Source organism: Phoxinus phoxinus (assembly GCF_949152265.1).
Source record: "Phoxinus phoxinus genome assembly, chromosome: 9".
Lineage (NCBI taxonomy): Eukaryota > Metazoa > Chordata > Actinopteri > Cypriniformes > Leuciscidae > Phoxinus > Phoxinus phoxinus.
In genome coordinates this window covers 30,085,363-30,101,856 of record NC_136884.1, presented here as the reverse complement: position 1 = coordinate 30,101,856, position 16,494 = coordinate 30,085,363, and the positions used below count along the sequence as shown (strand labels likewise).

At 36.5% G+C, this 16,494-nt stretch overlaps 1 protein-coding gene across 3 annotated transcripts; it reads right to left on the bottom strand.

Annotated features, from left to right (window-relative positions):
• Window positions 1–924: 924 nt before the first annotated feature.
• LOC307004280 (uncharacterized protein) lies at window positions 925–10,213 on the bottom strand. 3 transcript variants are annotated; one of them, XM_079623385.1, is made up of 3 exons: window positions 10,101–10,213; window positions 8,409–8,580; window positions 925–5,050 (listed from the first exon to the last, which is right to left on the bottom strand). In XM_079623385.1, exons 2-3 carry the CDS (start codon window positions 8,578–8,580, stop codon window positions 4,212–4,214), a joined length of 1,011 nt encoding a protein of 336 aa, XP_079479511.1. In that variant the 5' UTR covers window positions 10,101–10,213; the 3' UTR covers window positions 925–4,211. The 3 variants fall into 3 exon arrangements, with proteins under 3 accessions (XP_079479511.1, XP_079479512.1, XP_079479513.1); XM_079623386.1 differs by having other exon boundaries at window positions 8,409–8,698; window positions 9,574–10,160; XM_079623387.1 differs by having other exon boundaries at window positions 8,409–10,152.
• Window positions 10,214–16,494: the final 6,281 nt, after the last annotated feature.

Here is a 16,494-nt window from a genome sequence, read left to right as displayed (position 1 = left end):
CAGCCTTAGGTATGGCCTACACATAGGAACATTTGTAAAACAGATTATTCTTATCTAGCCTAGACTATATCACAGGCCAGTTAAACATTTAAAATGTGATCACAAAACACCAAACGGTCCCATCTCCCATATTACGAATAGCATAATATTCACAATATGCTAACAGTAACCAAAAACTAAAATTATAAAATCAATTAGATTAGGTAATATTATTATCTATCTAATATATATAAAAATATATTAGATAATGTTCTGGTCACATTATAGGCTAGCTATGAACATTCGAAAAAAAAAAAAAACGATTTGGGCTTTGAGCCTCAGTTGCAGGTGTTAAACTGAAAATAGCCTGGGCCTACCTTTTAATAATAATAATATTAATAAAAATAAAAAATAAAAACTCAGCAGGTCTATTCTTTGAATAGGCTAACCATGAAGGAAAAGTACCGGTAGGTCGTGATGAGGGCTTCAGACTGCGTCTTTGCTTCAGTATGCGACCACAAATGCTGAAAGCCCGTTCGGACGGTGCGCTGGAGGCTGGTCCATGCTGTCTATTTTGAACTTTAAACAAGTGTGCCTGAGATTAGGCCCCGCCCTACCCAAAACGACAACATCCACAAGTTTAGGCTGTTTAAAACTTTTTTATTGCTGCCAAACATAATCTCCCTCACAACTACAAATTATGTACGCTACTTTAATCATTTATATATTTTACTTTACACTCATATTTAATTTGCGGGAGTGCAGCGTATCATCCCTCCCGCCCGCACCCGCAAGTGCACCTCCATCATCCCGCCCGCTCCCGCAATGACCTTTCAAAATTTGTCCCGCGCCGCACAGTTTTGCGCGGGAGTGCAGACCTAGATGGAAACTATGGAAAACAGCACTACTTATGTTTTTAACTATCTATCATCACACTACACATAATACAATTTTACACAAACGGCACAAGAATTCAGTTACAAACTTTAATTTTATAATGGAAGAAGTTTCAAAATCGACTAGAACACATTTTTAACCTTTTTTTTCTTCAGATTACAATTAATCTCTGTCCTCAGTCTATTCTCTGTAAATTGTTTAACAATAAACAACTATTCAAATTATGTTTTTTGTACTTGTATGTAGTCCTTTTTTTTACCTAAACAAAGTCACAAAAAACTATATTTTGGAACTGTTGCATGGCACAGTTTACACAATTTTATGGGTAAAATTTAAACAAGTGGCGCCAAATGCGCTGTTTTAAGCACTGTGCTGGTGAGATTACTTTGCACCTAGCTGACCATTGGGTGGCACTAGCAAACACGAGTCGGTCGCACGGCTCAATTACCACATGTCAGCGCGGCGCAAGCTCTGTAACAGCACGCAGTTTCGTCACACTTTCAGTGTGTTTGGCTTCCCATATGAAAGGACCGATTTGCGACATGACTCTTCATGAATCATTTCGAGTTAAATCATTCTAAAGATTTTTTTTTTTTTTTTGGAAGTTACTAAACCGTGAATGCCAGGAAAAGTTCATCCATCCATCTGGTAAGTTATGATCTCAGGTTTAGAAATCAAAGTAAGCCTTTAAAACATACAAGTTTTTCTTCAGTTCTTTTGCCGTTTGTCCTCGTCATCCTGGTTAAGGATTTTAGCGGTTCTGATCCGTTTGGGAGGTTTGGCCAATTCCTCCATCTCTTTACGGGTCTCTGGAGGTGATAAATTGAACCACAATTAATGCAAGTACATTTTTAGCTTAGATAGCATTTCAATTGACATAAGTCGAATTAAATGTTAACCTTACCTTTTAAGAGAAGTACCTGAGCTTGATAATATGCGTTTTCCCAGCGAAACAGATATAATAAATCCTGCTTTTAATTGTTAGGGTCAAAATGTTTTATGTCTTCTATGGGAACGATATGTTTGTGTCCGTCCAAATACCTCACCGTGGTCAAGTGAGCCATCATCGGGAAACGCTTGGTCAAGCCAGCCGCCGCCTGGATATCGACACTCGCCTATTTGTGAAATTACAGTACGGATACATGGAGGTGCAAAAAAGCTGAGAAAGACCTGTTTTTCAGGAGTTATTCACCTAATTTACCAAACAACAAGTGAAACCTATTAAAAACAACATTTATATTGCACATCAAAACAAATACAGTTGAATTAAATTGAAAATTAAAGGTAAAGTCTGTCAAAATATATAATAACATTGCTCTTTTCTTGCATTTTGTACTGCGATTTATTAAAATTCATTCAGAGTTGATATGCCATTTTCAATGGTTTCTTTTTCTGGATGACTCTGTCCACATCAATTTTCACAGGGTTTTACTGTGGAGTTTTAAAGAAAATTAAAGCCAAAGTCTGTCAAAATACATTAAAACAGATATAATAACGCATTCACGACTCCGCAGTGACGCTGCTGACGTGTTATCTCGTCCGTGTAGTATTCGGGTTCAAATAAATTTGGAAGGGCAAAAAAATGCAAGTCTTCCTCTGTGTCGAAATCCTTAGACATGTTTGCGAAGATTGTTTCGTTTACATCGTGCGTCTCCCTCAGACTGTAAATGAAGCTCTGGCGCACCAGATAACACATCAGCAGCGTCTTACGTCAGCAGCGTCACTGTGGAGTCGTGAACGCAGATTGACAACAGACCCGGAAGAGAATACAATGCTGAATAAAGTCGTAGTTTTTGTTATTTTTGGACAAAAATGTATTTTCGATGCTTCAAAAATTTCTAACTAACCCACTGATGTCACATGGACTACTTTGATGATGTCTTTATTACCTTTCTGTACATGGACAGTATACCGTTCATACATTTTCAATGGAGGGACAGAAAGCTCTCGGACTAAATCTAAAATATCTTAAACTGTGTTTCGAAGATGAACGGAGGTCTTACGGGCTTGGAACGACATGAGGGCGAGTCATTAATGACATTATTTTCATTTTTGGGTGAACTAACCCTTTAATGATAAACAACTCCACTGTTGACCATTGAATCGATTAGACCGTTAGCATGTCTCTCAAAAAAATGACCAAAGAGTTTCAATATTTTTCCTATTTAAAACTCTTCTGTAGTAACATTGTGTACTAAGTGCAACAGAAAATAAAAAGTTGTGATTTTCTAGGCCAATATGACTAGGAACTATACTCTCATTCCAGCGTAATAATCAAGGAACTGCTGCCGTACCAGCAGGCGCAATGATATTACAAACTTAGTGCTATTAGTGTTATAGTTCCTAGTCATACTGGCCCACAAAATCGCAACTTTTATTTTCTGTCGGTCTTAGTGCACAATGTAACTACAGAAGAGTCAAGTGTAAATGGGAAACTATTTTTTTCTATTTTCCTTTTAAATTGGAAAAATATCTACACTAATTTTTTTGTGAGAGATGCTAACGGTCTAATCAGATTCAATGATCTATTCTAAGCTATGCTAAAAGTGCTACCGCCAGACCCGGAGATCGGCTGAATGGATTAGAAAACGGTAAAACTCAACTGTTTAACTCTGGGGAAGCTGGAAAATTAGTCCTTTTAACCTTAAAAAATAGGGTGCATCTCCTGGAACCGCTCAATATTTGAAACTTTATCAAAGGAGATGGTCAAGTACGGCTGAAGGCATTCACATATACATGACAAAAGAAAATAAACAGCATCAAACCAAAGTGACAGATGCACATAAATGACATGCTGGAGTGTCGGAGCATCATCTGTTCACACAAGTACAAGAACACATGTGCTAGTTGACAGTCACCTTTAGTCTTTTTGGTGTGTTCAAGTGCAGCTTTTTGGCCGTTCTGGCTTTTGTTAACATATTGCAGTCGGATTGGTGTGTCCTGGGCTTATGACAAAATACTTGATTGTATCACTTTACTTTAGGGTCCAATTCTCACTATTAACTAGTTGGTTTTTAGCATGCATATTACTAGAATATTAGCTTGTCAATAACTAGGATATTTTCTGTTTATTAGTACATATAAAGCACATATTGATGCCTTATTCTATGTGACCTTATTCTACATCCCTCAATCCACCCAATTCCTAAACTTAATTACCTTACTATTAATAAGCAGTAAGGAGTTTGAGGCACAAGTCGTAGTTAAATAGTGAGAATTAAACACTAATCTTAAGTGTGACAAATTTTTTTATTACACTAATCCCAGTTAAATTGCCTTCTTCCAGAGTGAATGTGCAAATGACTTTGAAATCGCTCCTTTTCATAAGCATCTTGCTACGCTGAGGAACACTGCGATGTGTTTCCACAACATTTTTTCCCATGACGCTTCAGGTCTCTTTTGTACGTGAAACTCCCTTCACACTGAAGACAAGTGAAAGGCCTCTCTCCGGTGTGAATTCTCATGTGAGTCTGAAGGTTTCCATTGAGTGTGAAACTCTTTCCACACTGAGGGCAGGTGAAAGGTTTCTCTCCAGAGTGAATCCTCAAGTGAGTCTGCAGGTTTCCTTTAAGTGTGAAACCCTTTCCACACTGATAGCACATGAAAGGCTTCTCTCCAGAGTGACTTATCACATGATTCTCAAGGTGTTTACGGTCTTTAAATCTCACCCCACACTGATGACACTTAAAACAGGTCTCTTTTGAGTGAAGCCTCATGTGCAGTTTAAGGGTTACCTTGTGTCTCAAACTCTTTCCACACTGATCACATGTGAACGGCTTCTCTCCAGTGTGACTGTTCATGTGATACCTTAGGTTTAGATCTGTCGTGAAACTCTTCCCACACAGTTTGCAGGGGTACGGCTTCTCTCCATTGTGAAGTCTAATATGCCTGTTAAAGCTTCCCGTTTGAGTGAAACCCTTTCCACACTGAGGGCAGGTGTAAGGCTTCTCTCTCTTATGAACGTTAATGTGGCTTTTCAGGCTTCCTTTTTTCTTGAAACTCCTTCCACACTGCTGGCAGGTGAAGTTAGGTTGCGTTTTTTTAGCTCTTTTTCGCGAGGAAGTCTTTTCAGTCTTTGAGCAACTAAACGAGTTTTCTCCCGTTCTGGAATCATACTGGTCTTTCTCCTCCGTTTCATTCAGTACTTCATTCTCCTCTTTCAGCGCTGTCAGGTCTAAGGTGAAAATAGACAAGTTAACAATGGCACCAAACATGTAGGGATGTATGCAAAATCCTGTAGCCACAAAGCAACTGAAAGAGTTATTACCTGTAATCTCAGAACCTCTTCACAATATTGTTTACTCTTTACTAAGCAGTTACCAAACTGTTACCAAATCCACTATCTAAAACCCACAGTTTGACCAATAAGAACTGGTAAACCTGCAATTTAGGTCTAAAATATTAGAAAAACATTGGCATCTCAACTATGTTTAGTTTTGCAGAGAAACTGTATTTGTGAACAATATCAGTCAGGATGTAAGCCAGCCACATGGTTTATGTATATTAAAGTAATAAACAAACTGGAAGAAAAAAAACTCTTGGATATATTTATAATTATGTTGGCATTTGTGGACATCCGTCACATCTAGCTGACTGCTACTACTTGTGTTTGATAAGAAGGCTCTTCATTTACTCAAGGAAAGTATGGTGTGCCACAGGGCTCAGTATTAGGTTCTCTGCTTTTCTCCTCGTATGCTTCCCCAAGGAGTCAATGTACTAATATTTCACTGTTATGTCAATGATAGTCCGTTTTAAATGTCTTCACAACCTGAACAACCTTCACAGCTATCCAAGTTATCAGACTGTATTAAAGATAGCAAATATGGGAAGTTTAGTCATTTTCCTGTACTAATTCTGTCAAGACAAAAGCCAAAAAATCTCCAAATATCTAGAGTTGAAACTGTAAAGGGTCTTTTGTTTGTTTAAACGAATAATAACAAAAAAACGTTGTGCTTTTTTAAAATAGGAGAAAGCGTATCCTGATAGTTTTTATTTTGTCTCAGTCTCCGTGAACTGCGCGTCACAAAAATGAACTGAAACTCAGCGTATGCTTGCCTCACAGACTAGATAAATATCTATAGAATGCCTGAAATGTCTACTATTAAAAGCTTTTGCGTGCGTGCAAGTATTTAAAGTTTTCCTCCGTGATATTGTTGTCATGACATCCAGTGAGCGTATGAAGTTTGACGTAACCGGGTGAGTCTTCACCGCAGAGATGGGTGAGGATGTCAGTTTTAGGGGGAAAAAAGTTGACGAAGAAAATATTGTTTTCAAATATGATTGGAGTCGGACAGAGATCCAGCACAAAGCCGTTCTGTTTGATTTGTAACGAGACAGTGAGTTGTGAAGAGAAATGTCAAACGCCACTATGGGGCTGTTTACACTTGGCCACTTCATGAGTTTTCTGTGATCGGATCTATCCAATCGTGAAAAGACCCGGTGTAAACGCCCTCCGAAACGCATTTAAATCCGATTGCTCAAACCACTTCAGGAGGAGGTCTGGGCCGCTTTCCAGACGAAATTGGAGAAATGTAAACGCATCTGGTTGTTGAAACCACTTATGTAATTTTTATTACTCACAAAAATGCTAAAAAATAAAAGTGTGAGCGTGTTATAGGCTATATGTCGTGTTATAGCCAGACGCTATTGCAACACACATCGCCGCAGCTGAGCAATGAGCATCTATTCATCAAGCCAACGTGCAAACTATCAAAAATCAAAGTGAAAGTCGCAGACGCTTAACAAACAATTATCTTCATTAAAAGTAGAGAACCGAAATGATCTTACCAGGGGCCTCATTTATAATCGTTGCGTACGCACAAAACAGGCCCTGAAAGAGGCGTACGCCACTTCCGACGCATAAGTTGTGATTTATAAAAACAAACTTGACGGGAAAATGTGCGCACCTGCACGCAAACTCAGACCCATGCGTACGAACGTTTTGGAGACGGAGCAGTTTGGCGACACCGATGGTGAGCTGGAGTTAAATTTCTTTTTGGTCACTTTTAGACAGAAAATCTAAAGAAAATTATACATATACAGAAAGATAATACAAATATAATTTCACTCACCAAGCCTATCACTTGAAGTAATCATCCACATCTTAAATGTCCGCGCCAGCGAGCGCGTTGGGCCGTTTAGTGAAACTGACGCATATCTAACGGCAGATGAAGTCCTAATCATAAATAGGCTACAGTTTATAAAACAATGATTTAAACTATGTTTTATTTCTGATATAAACATTTAGATTAAATATGCCATTCTCATTAACGGAGTTAAACACTTAAACTATGACATTTAAGCCTAGCCTACTGAAAAGTAAAAAAACATTTTTTTTATAAAAATAAAAAAAATATATATATATATTCAATAAATAGCCTATAAATATTTGTTGTGGATGCAATGCTTTTGAACACTTTCTTTTGAAGGTCGATCTGTTTCCATTAAAAATATAAATCAATTAAAAAGACTATTTGGCCAGTGGAAAAGATTGAGAAAAACTTTCTCTGAAATGTATTTTACACTATTTGATTTAGCCTATTTATTCAAAAACAAGGCAAGGATAGGCTACTAAATGATTTTTACTAATGTAATGTGACGGCACATCCGTATTTCATATTTTCCTAATGTCTTGTACCGTTAAACATGTTATCACGTGGATGAATAATCATATGTAAATGATATGCAGATGAGGATATGCATAGTAAAACTAGGCGCTGAAAAATCTTCCGCTGACTGGGATTTATAAAGTGAATCCTGCGCAGGTTCTGGCGTACGCACGGTTTTATAAATCTGAATATTTTTTTGCGTACACCATTTTTGGCTTTCGGGCGCACGTACACTTTTAGTAAGGATCCTCCGCACAGTTTTATAAATGAGGCTCCAGGGCTCTCTTATGGCAGTCTTTGTTTAAAAAAAGAAATAAAATAAATGCTGATGATAATGCATTTTTAAATGCAAATGGCCCTTTATTAAAAATAAAAAAAAAGTGTTGATTTGTTATGCATGTTTATTAAAAACAAGTTTTGTCATAACCAATTATTTCCGGACCTTCGACATTGATGAAAATTCAGATTTGGACCTTTGAATGTAGATTTTTTGAGAACCCCTGCAGTATATTCAAGTAATTAAGTTAATAATAGAACATGATGCGATTAGTTGAATAATGGCTCAAATGAACGACTACTAGTTGACTAGAAAAATCTTTAGTCAGGGGCAGCCTAAATGTATACGTAATGCAACTTTTTTTTTTTTTACTAACTAAGCACATTGTTTTATGATCTGTCCTGACAGATTCTTTTTAATTCATGAATAGGACATATAAATATTACAGACTGTTTCTTTGCATTTATTTTGGATTTCTTGTCAGTACTGCGCTCAGTTCACACAGTGTTCGTCCGCCACCACCAAAGACCCCTTTTGACCCAGGAAAAGCCCTGTTAGGACACTCATTCTACAAAACTATCATTCATTTCTGTATAGCTTTTAATAAGGATCAAATGAGTGAGTTTAGCTGTGAGAATGAAACCAACCTGTTTGTTCTTCTGGATCTTCTTGTTTCACTGTCAATGTTTCTTCAATCTTCATGTCTTCACTCTCCTCTTTAATAAATGCCATATACGTTTGTTCCTCAGTATCTTCATATTTTATTCTGATTGTTTCTTCAATCTTCATGTCTTCACTCTCCACTTTAATAAACGCCATCTTTATAATAGTATGTTTAGGATGAGAATAATTAGTAGAAATTATTAGAAATAAATAGAAGTGTGCGTCGCAGCTCTAGTTCAGTGCACTGGCAAAGAGTCAGTCAGAGATAAATCACCTGGGGTCTCATTTATAAAGCGTGCGTACGCACAAAACGGGGCTGGAAACGTGCGTACGCCAGTTCTCACGCAAAGGTTGTGATCTATAAAAAACTAACTTGACGGGAGAATGTGCGCACCTTTAAGCAAACTTTGAGCTGTGCGTACGCAGATTCTGGAGACAAAGGGAATTGGCGACACCGATGGTGAGCTGGAGTTAAATGTCTTTTTGGTCACTTTTAGACAGAAAATCGAAATAAAATTATACATATACAGAAAGATAATAGCTACAAATATAATTTCACTCACCAAGCCTATCACTTGAAGGAAATATCCACACTTTAAATGTCCGCGCCAGCGAGCGCGTTGGGCCGTTTACGCATATCTAACGGCAGATGAAGTAAAACTGTAAATTTTCATTATGAGTCCTAATCATAAATAGGCTACAGTGCATGTTCACAATAACAGTTTAAATAAAATAATGATTTAAACTAGGCTATGTTTTACTTCTGATTACTAAACTTTGTCATATTACATTTAGATTAAATATGACATTCTCATTAATGGAGTTAAACACTTAAACTAGCTACATGAAATTTACTGAAAAGTTAAAATAGCCTATATATATATAAATAGCCTATAAATATTTGTTGTGGATGCAATGCTTTTGAACACTTTTCCTTTGGCATGCTGTGTTTTAATGTTTTAAATACAGAGATAATTGCTGCCTATGATAATAGCAGATTGTGCAAATATAATGCACTGAGTGGGATTTCTAAAGTGAATCCTGCGCAGTTTTTGGCGTACGCACGCTTTTATAAGTCTGAATATTTTTTTGCGTACGCTATTTTGGGCTTTCGGGCGCACGTGCACTTTTAGTAAGGATCCTACGCACAGTTTTATAAATGAGACCCCTGATTAGACTAAAAGTTATAAAAAGGCTCAAAACTAGCACTACAAATTAATAAAAGAACACATCATTAACTACCTAATTTTAATACAAAATATTAGTCTAAATGTGAGATGTTTTACATTTTATGTAATTACATTTTAAAATGTAATAATTGTTAGTGCTCTGCATTTACACTATTTCCATGCGCGCTGAATCGAGCGCTTCGAATCACTGAATCATTTTGAAAAGTATTTGATTCAATTGACTCGGAGTTTCAAAAAGCTCTGTTTTGCTCATCTCTACTCGTGACTGAATTCGTATGTATGATAAACTAATTAATGATAAAGGGAGCGAAATGAGACGCAAATTTTCTGTCAATCATGTGTAGATGCGCTTTACTCAAACAAATTAACATGCACTGATGTTAGATACTGCATCACAACGTTACATTCAATAATAACGCATTCCTGTTAAAACGACGAAATTACCTGACCGGATAGCTTTGAGTTAAACACTTTACAAACACTAACCTTCTTCAGCCGAATCACAACAGAAGCAAGAGCGCGGCGCAGCCTTATGATGTCAATCGCAACTCCAAAATAAAAGTCCTGTTCTAAAATTACAAAAGTGCATAGAAATACGTATGTGCATTTGTGTCATACGCATAATAAAACATATATCAGCAGCATCCAGAGTTAAATTCTTTGTGAAATAGAAAAAACATGTTGTTCAGTGATGTGCTGAAAATATCTACCAAAGAAAAGGTTTGAACCACACCTAATCCGTGAGATTCTGTCTAAAAGGCAAAACATGAATGACCATTTCTTTATTTACTTATTTTCTCGCTTACTTTACCTACCTACCAGTGGTCTCTGGAACTTTTCTATATCAAACCATTTTTTCCCCCTTTTTTGTTTGATATGAATAAATATGTATCAACAACTATTATTGAACTCCTATATAGCTAGCCTTATAATTTTTGACAGAGCCATTTTAGATTATCAGGTTTACCTGGTTTGTGCATGATGTTGAAGAGGATTCTTCTCAGAACTGTTCAATCTTACAGTGTTTCAGTAGCTGTGTGTTTGAAACATATCTTTTAAAAACACTTTTGGTGTTTACTTGTTGCTTACTTATATCATTAAATGCATTACATAAATCACTTTGGAGTATAAATCACAGCATGTTTTAGATTATTTAAAAAAACAACGCAATTTATTTTAGTCCAGAAAATACGATAAAGCAAATTATTTCACAGAATATATATATACTGTATTTATATCGTTTCCTCTTTTCCACAGTATCGTACACACAAGACTGGGTCAACTCATCTTCAACTCACGTTCAGAAGGTTGTTGGAATCTTTTAATATCCATTTTTTGTATTGTTTTAATTATCCAAGCTGGACAATGACATCACTGTTTTTCTACAGAGCTGCTTTACAGATTAAAGTCCGCGTGAACCAGAAGTTGCAAGTGTTGTGACCAGGGTTCAAATTATGATTTCATCTTTGTGGGGGTCTGTTTAAAAAAGAAAAGAAAAGTAGCCTATGAGCAGGCGGTGTGTCCAGTGCCGTCGCCAGAAGGGGGGCATATGCAATGCATGGGAGGGCACAATTATTATTAGCCTACAGTACGTATATTTATAATAATGCATTGAGTTTCGGATAATTGATGATGAGATGCGCTCCAGTTCACGAGCAAGGCTAGTGCTGGCGCCCCCATGTCATGATTATAGTGTCTGCTATTTTTAGTATTTTTGTGGGTTGAGCTCGGTACCTCTAGGGGGGTCCGTCGGCTTGCCCCCCCTGGAAGAAAATTGTGTACATTTTAAAGATAAATTAATTAATCTGGTGCACTTTGAGTCCCCCGAATCTGCTGTTAAAAATAAATCATCGACCCGCCAACCTCCCGAACCTATATGATATTCTCTGATTTAGATATCTGCATCTGCATCATCACATTACAATTATTCAAATTCTCTGTGTTAAGCATGATAATATGATACAATTTTGTCCGGTTGGGCAAGTACAATTCTCTTTCACTTGTCCCTTAAAAAACACACGCACATTACAATAGACGTGCCGATTTTCGGTAATTCGATAAATCACGATAATGAATATACACGATATTGTTATCGTGGGCACTTCAAAATACCGTAAAAATAATAGATCTGAATTTTTATTTTTAGAATGTGCATTATAGCTTATTTTCCATCAACCGCTTGAACAAACACTGCGTATATGCTGCGCAGAACACGTGAGCGCACCCGGATGTAAACAGTGTTCACGTCACATGTAGAATCACACTGCACGCAGTGCACGCCACGACCACTGACGCCGCATTCACATTCTCACATGAAGAAGAAGAATGGCGGAAGGAGGAACGCTGCCGACAATTTATCCCCCTTCAAAAAGGGTAGTCAGATGTTTGGAAATATTTTGGGTTCCAAAAAAATGCAGAGGGATTGCTGATCGAAGACAGTTTCCCTTTGTGTAAGACATGTGGACGGAAAGTGGCTGCAAATATGCCAGGTAGCCCAACACAACTTTATAGTTGTGTATCGTTCTGTTTTTGCAAATGTTGTTCTTTTGCAGTTTGCACATTATTCATTTTGATATAATTGTTCAGTTTACTTATATATTTTATATTGTTTTACTTATATTTATTTGTTTTTAAATGTTTGAGGTTTAGTTCATTTAAAAGTTATTAAAGTTACTAAAAGGACAAAACTGAAGTTTACTTTTTTTATCCTGTTTCTCTTGTAAAGTGAACATGCTCACATTTTTGCACTTTAATCTTGAGTAAATATGCCAGGAAGCCCGACACAACTTTATAGTGTTTTTTTTCTGTGTTTTTTTTGCAAATGTTGTTCTTTTGCAGTTTGCACATTATTCATTTTGATATAATTGTTCAGTTTACTTTTATATTTTATATTGTTTTATTTATATTTATTTGTATTTAAATGTTAAATTAGTTACTTTTAGTTTATTAAAAAGTTATTAAAGTTACTAAAAGGACAAAACTGAAGTTTGTTTCTTTTTTTAACCTGTTTCTCTTGTAAATTTACAATATCGTGATAATACCGTATACCGTGATAAACGCTCTCTCAATTAATCGCAGCATGAAAAAGTGATACCGGCACATGCCTACATTACAAGCGTACTGTCGAAATTTTATTCAGATCAGTAAATTACCAAACAATCATAAAAGAAAGAAATATTATCTTACCGTCATCGTGAGGTGAAAATGAGGATTCACTCTGCCAGACTCTCGTGAAAGTGCTTATCTATAGCACAAAATTATTTCTCGTACTTATTTGCCAAAAATAGTTTTTTGCGTGCATATGATACGCACCTTATGGCGTGTAATACGCACATACTCCACACCCCTACCCAAGGGGTTTGCAGTGCGTATCATTTACACGCAAAAAAATTATTTTTGGCATATAAATGGCACGATGAATAAAATGTACTGTATCTGTTTATAAATTCAATAGTCTGTAAATTCCCTGAAAACAGCAAGTGGCGCACTCTTTTCAGACGCAAATATAATTAAAATGGGAACTTTCTAATGGGAGCGGCAGCGCAATACTTTGATAAAATATATATATATATTACCTATAAATTATGTTTCTATTATTTTAGTTTTAATGAAAAACCAGGGGATGTGTGTGCTGATGATTTTTAGAGACCCCCACAGGTGTATGATTTTACTGCTTTCATGGGAGCTCATCCTCTCTCTATGGGAGCTCAGCTCCCACTGACTCCCACGTAATTCGAACCCAGTATATATATATATATATGTGTGCGTGTGTGTGTATTTTGTACATTTTAAAAAGCGATTTTAACCAGACCAAATCTAAAATGTAGGCTATTCCCAAAACCATGCAGCCCTGCAGATGGTACTCAACCAGAATGCCTATTACCGCCGCGACAGGCACCGCGCCAAAACTACCGCGGTAAAAATAATCCAGTCGCATTTCAAAGTCATTCGCGAAATGACCGCCAGGTGGCGCAGAGGGACATTGTGCAAAACAGCAGCTATTGCCGTATTTTGAAATGTAAGCGGGGTTAATGTCAATTAACAGATGAAATAGGCTACTATAGAACATTGTTTATGACAGAAAAATAGAATCATAATTAAAAAATAGAGACGAGAACAATATAGCCTTTATTTCATATTGTAGCCGGTGGGCGACATAAGCCTATTGCCCGTTGGGAGCAGCGTGATAAAATAATAATAATAACAAAAATAACGAACAAAAATAAATTAGGTGCAAAGAAGCTGATTATTTATTTACTATTCTGTTGGGGAATGAGACGAATGATGAGCGCTTCTGTGGAACAGACTGGATAAACCGGGCTTTTCTAAATGAGTAAATTCATGGTCGAGTGGTAGAACTTACGTATCGGTCATTTGGATGACACGGATTCGAATCCTGTACAAACAAAGATTATTGTACATTTTATATTAGCCTATTAATGCATTTCATAGCCTATTATTAATGCAGACAATCAAACAAACAAAATAATTTTTTATACAGGATAGCCTTTTTTTTTGTTCCTATAAAGAGTTTGTAAAACATGGTTTTAAGCAAAGGTGCGATTTGCCAGGGGGACGGGGATTTCCTTCTGGTCTAAACATCCCTGCTTCTGCTGAATTATTTTAATCCCCCCTCCCTCCACAGTAATCAATGCTATAAATTACTTCACCAATAGACCATTTAAAATATATAATGTAAAGATATGCAACAGGCACGTTTAAACGACAAACAATAAAATCAGAACCAGTTTCAGTTCATGGTTCCAGTGCCTTAATGCATACGGCTTTCAAAATGTCACAAAGCGTTTTGAGATTATTTTGAATGAAATATTGAAGTTTATAATTAAGTATTTTTGGCACACCACGCCGAGTGGCGCTATCCATTGTTCTAAAGTCGGGTTTTATTCTGGCATGTTGAATTAGTGTTCGACAGACGCGGCTGCGCGTTCATTTGGATTTATTTTTCTCATAACAGACATCTAAAATAACTTAGGCCCTAATAGGCTACTCCTTAGTTTTTTAGTCATACAGATCAGAGTAGAGTAGCCTACATCGTTCAAAACTGTAAACTTTTATTCATATTCAAACTTTTATTCAAAAGTGTAGCCTATCTGTCGTCTCTGTCTCCGGGAACTGCGTCACAAAAATGAACCGAAAGCCACTTTCCTCCACTCAGTCATGATAAGAAATCGGCTAAAGCCTTTAAATGTCTAAATATTTAATACATGTTATCTGATTAGGTAATCCGTATGAAACCGAGAGGTGCAGAGGATCTACTCAGACATGTTTAGCTATTATGTGAGCGCTTCCCAATGATGAACGGACAAGGGTGAAAATCTCGCTATAATTAAATGTAGTCTAGGCTAAATCACCCTGAATTAAATTGTAAAAATAGATCCGATAATTTATTTGTCGAAATGTTGCGATATTGTTTAATTTAAGTTCATAATTATTTTATAAATGTTATTTAGTTTAGCAGCAGCCAGCACTGTGGTTCGAGATTTATATATAAAAAAATAATAATAGCTAATTCACAAATCGCGCACCCTGGTTGTAAGGATCCAAAGATCCCCGTGGAATTTAACATTGAGTTGAACATTGTATTCATGACAACAAATGAACATGCGTTTGAACAAATGAACATGAACAAATGAACATGCGTTTGAACAAATTAACATGCGTTTGTATTTAGGTCTGCTTGGAAAAAGCTGGCCCAAACCGAGGTAGTGTTTTATTTCTTCAATTATTGAAATAATTAAATGTTTATTAATAAACTTTTATGACAGAAATATTAGCCTATTAGCCTACATGTAGCCTAAATAATTTAATTATTTCATTATCAACACTTTACTAGCCTAATGCTATGTCTAGAATTAAGTGTGAATTGCGACTTCTCTTTGTTTTAAGTCGGTCTCAAACTCAGATCGCCTGTGGGGGGTTGGGGGTTCAGGAGGTGTTAATGTTCTGTCTTTCTTATGCAGAGTGAGCTTTTAAAGATAAATCTCTCGATGTGTCCAAATGTAGGCCCTTAAATTATAAATATTGTAGTTTTATGTATTGTATTTAAAGAGGTCTCACACACACTTTCAGTTGAAGTGTTCAATCCATTTGTTTCAACTAGTTTTGTAGAATTTTAACTCGTTTGAGTGTGTTTGTCAACAATCTGGCATTATCTAAACATGAACTATCGTATCGACGAAACGCGTTCTTGCCAACTAAACGAATGCAAGTGAGCAGCAGATATAGCTATTTATTCCCGATCCACCTCGTTTTATTGTACGGTGAATTCAACCAGGCATTCTGTTTGAAGCAAGACTCAATCATTTGTTACAGTTTTTTTTCGTGATCTGTATGGATGACACACAGCGACATCAGTATTATCAGCTGTATAATGGGGTTTTACCCTGAAATCTTGTTTAATGTCGAGAGAGACCCGGCGCGCGCAGTGCAGGGAGACTAAATAAACTAAAATAAAAGAGATCCAGCGCGAGAGAGAAGCAAAGAAAATCTTAATTTATGTTGCTTTGAACTATTTTCGTTTTGTAGACTAGCCTACTGTTTTAATTGTTTATTTAGCTGCAATTTCTTTGTCAATACAGTCGCAATTTGTTGCAAGAATAAGATTCTGTTTCTTAGGCTACTTAATAAACTCTAACTCGATGCAACCCTGTTTTAAATAAATAAACTGCCCCCGACACTTTATTTAAACCTTGAAATGTCCAGGATCTGTTTTTAAAAATTTCTTCCTTTGCTATGGCAGGTATCAATTGTCAGTCATCTCAATTTCGTGGATGATTCACAAAACAATATTTTAGCAGATTAAAGATAGCTTCGTCATTTTCATTTTCTGACGCGATCGGCTGATAATCTTCCTTCATCA

What these genes read in the sequence shown, in the direction of transcription:
- LOC307004280 (XM_079623385.1), bottom strand. Translation starts at nt 8,580, where the DNA reads ATGGCGTTTATTAAAGTGGAGAGTGAAGACATGAAGATTGAAGAAACA. An exon ending in AGATCCAGAAGAACAAACAG is followed by an intron (nt 5,051 to 8,408) that starts GTTGGTTTCATT and finishes TTTTCACCTTAG; the next exon opens with ACCTGACAGCGCTGAAAGAG.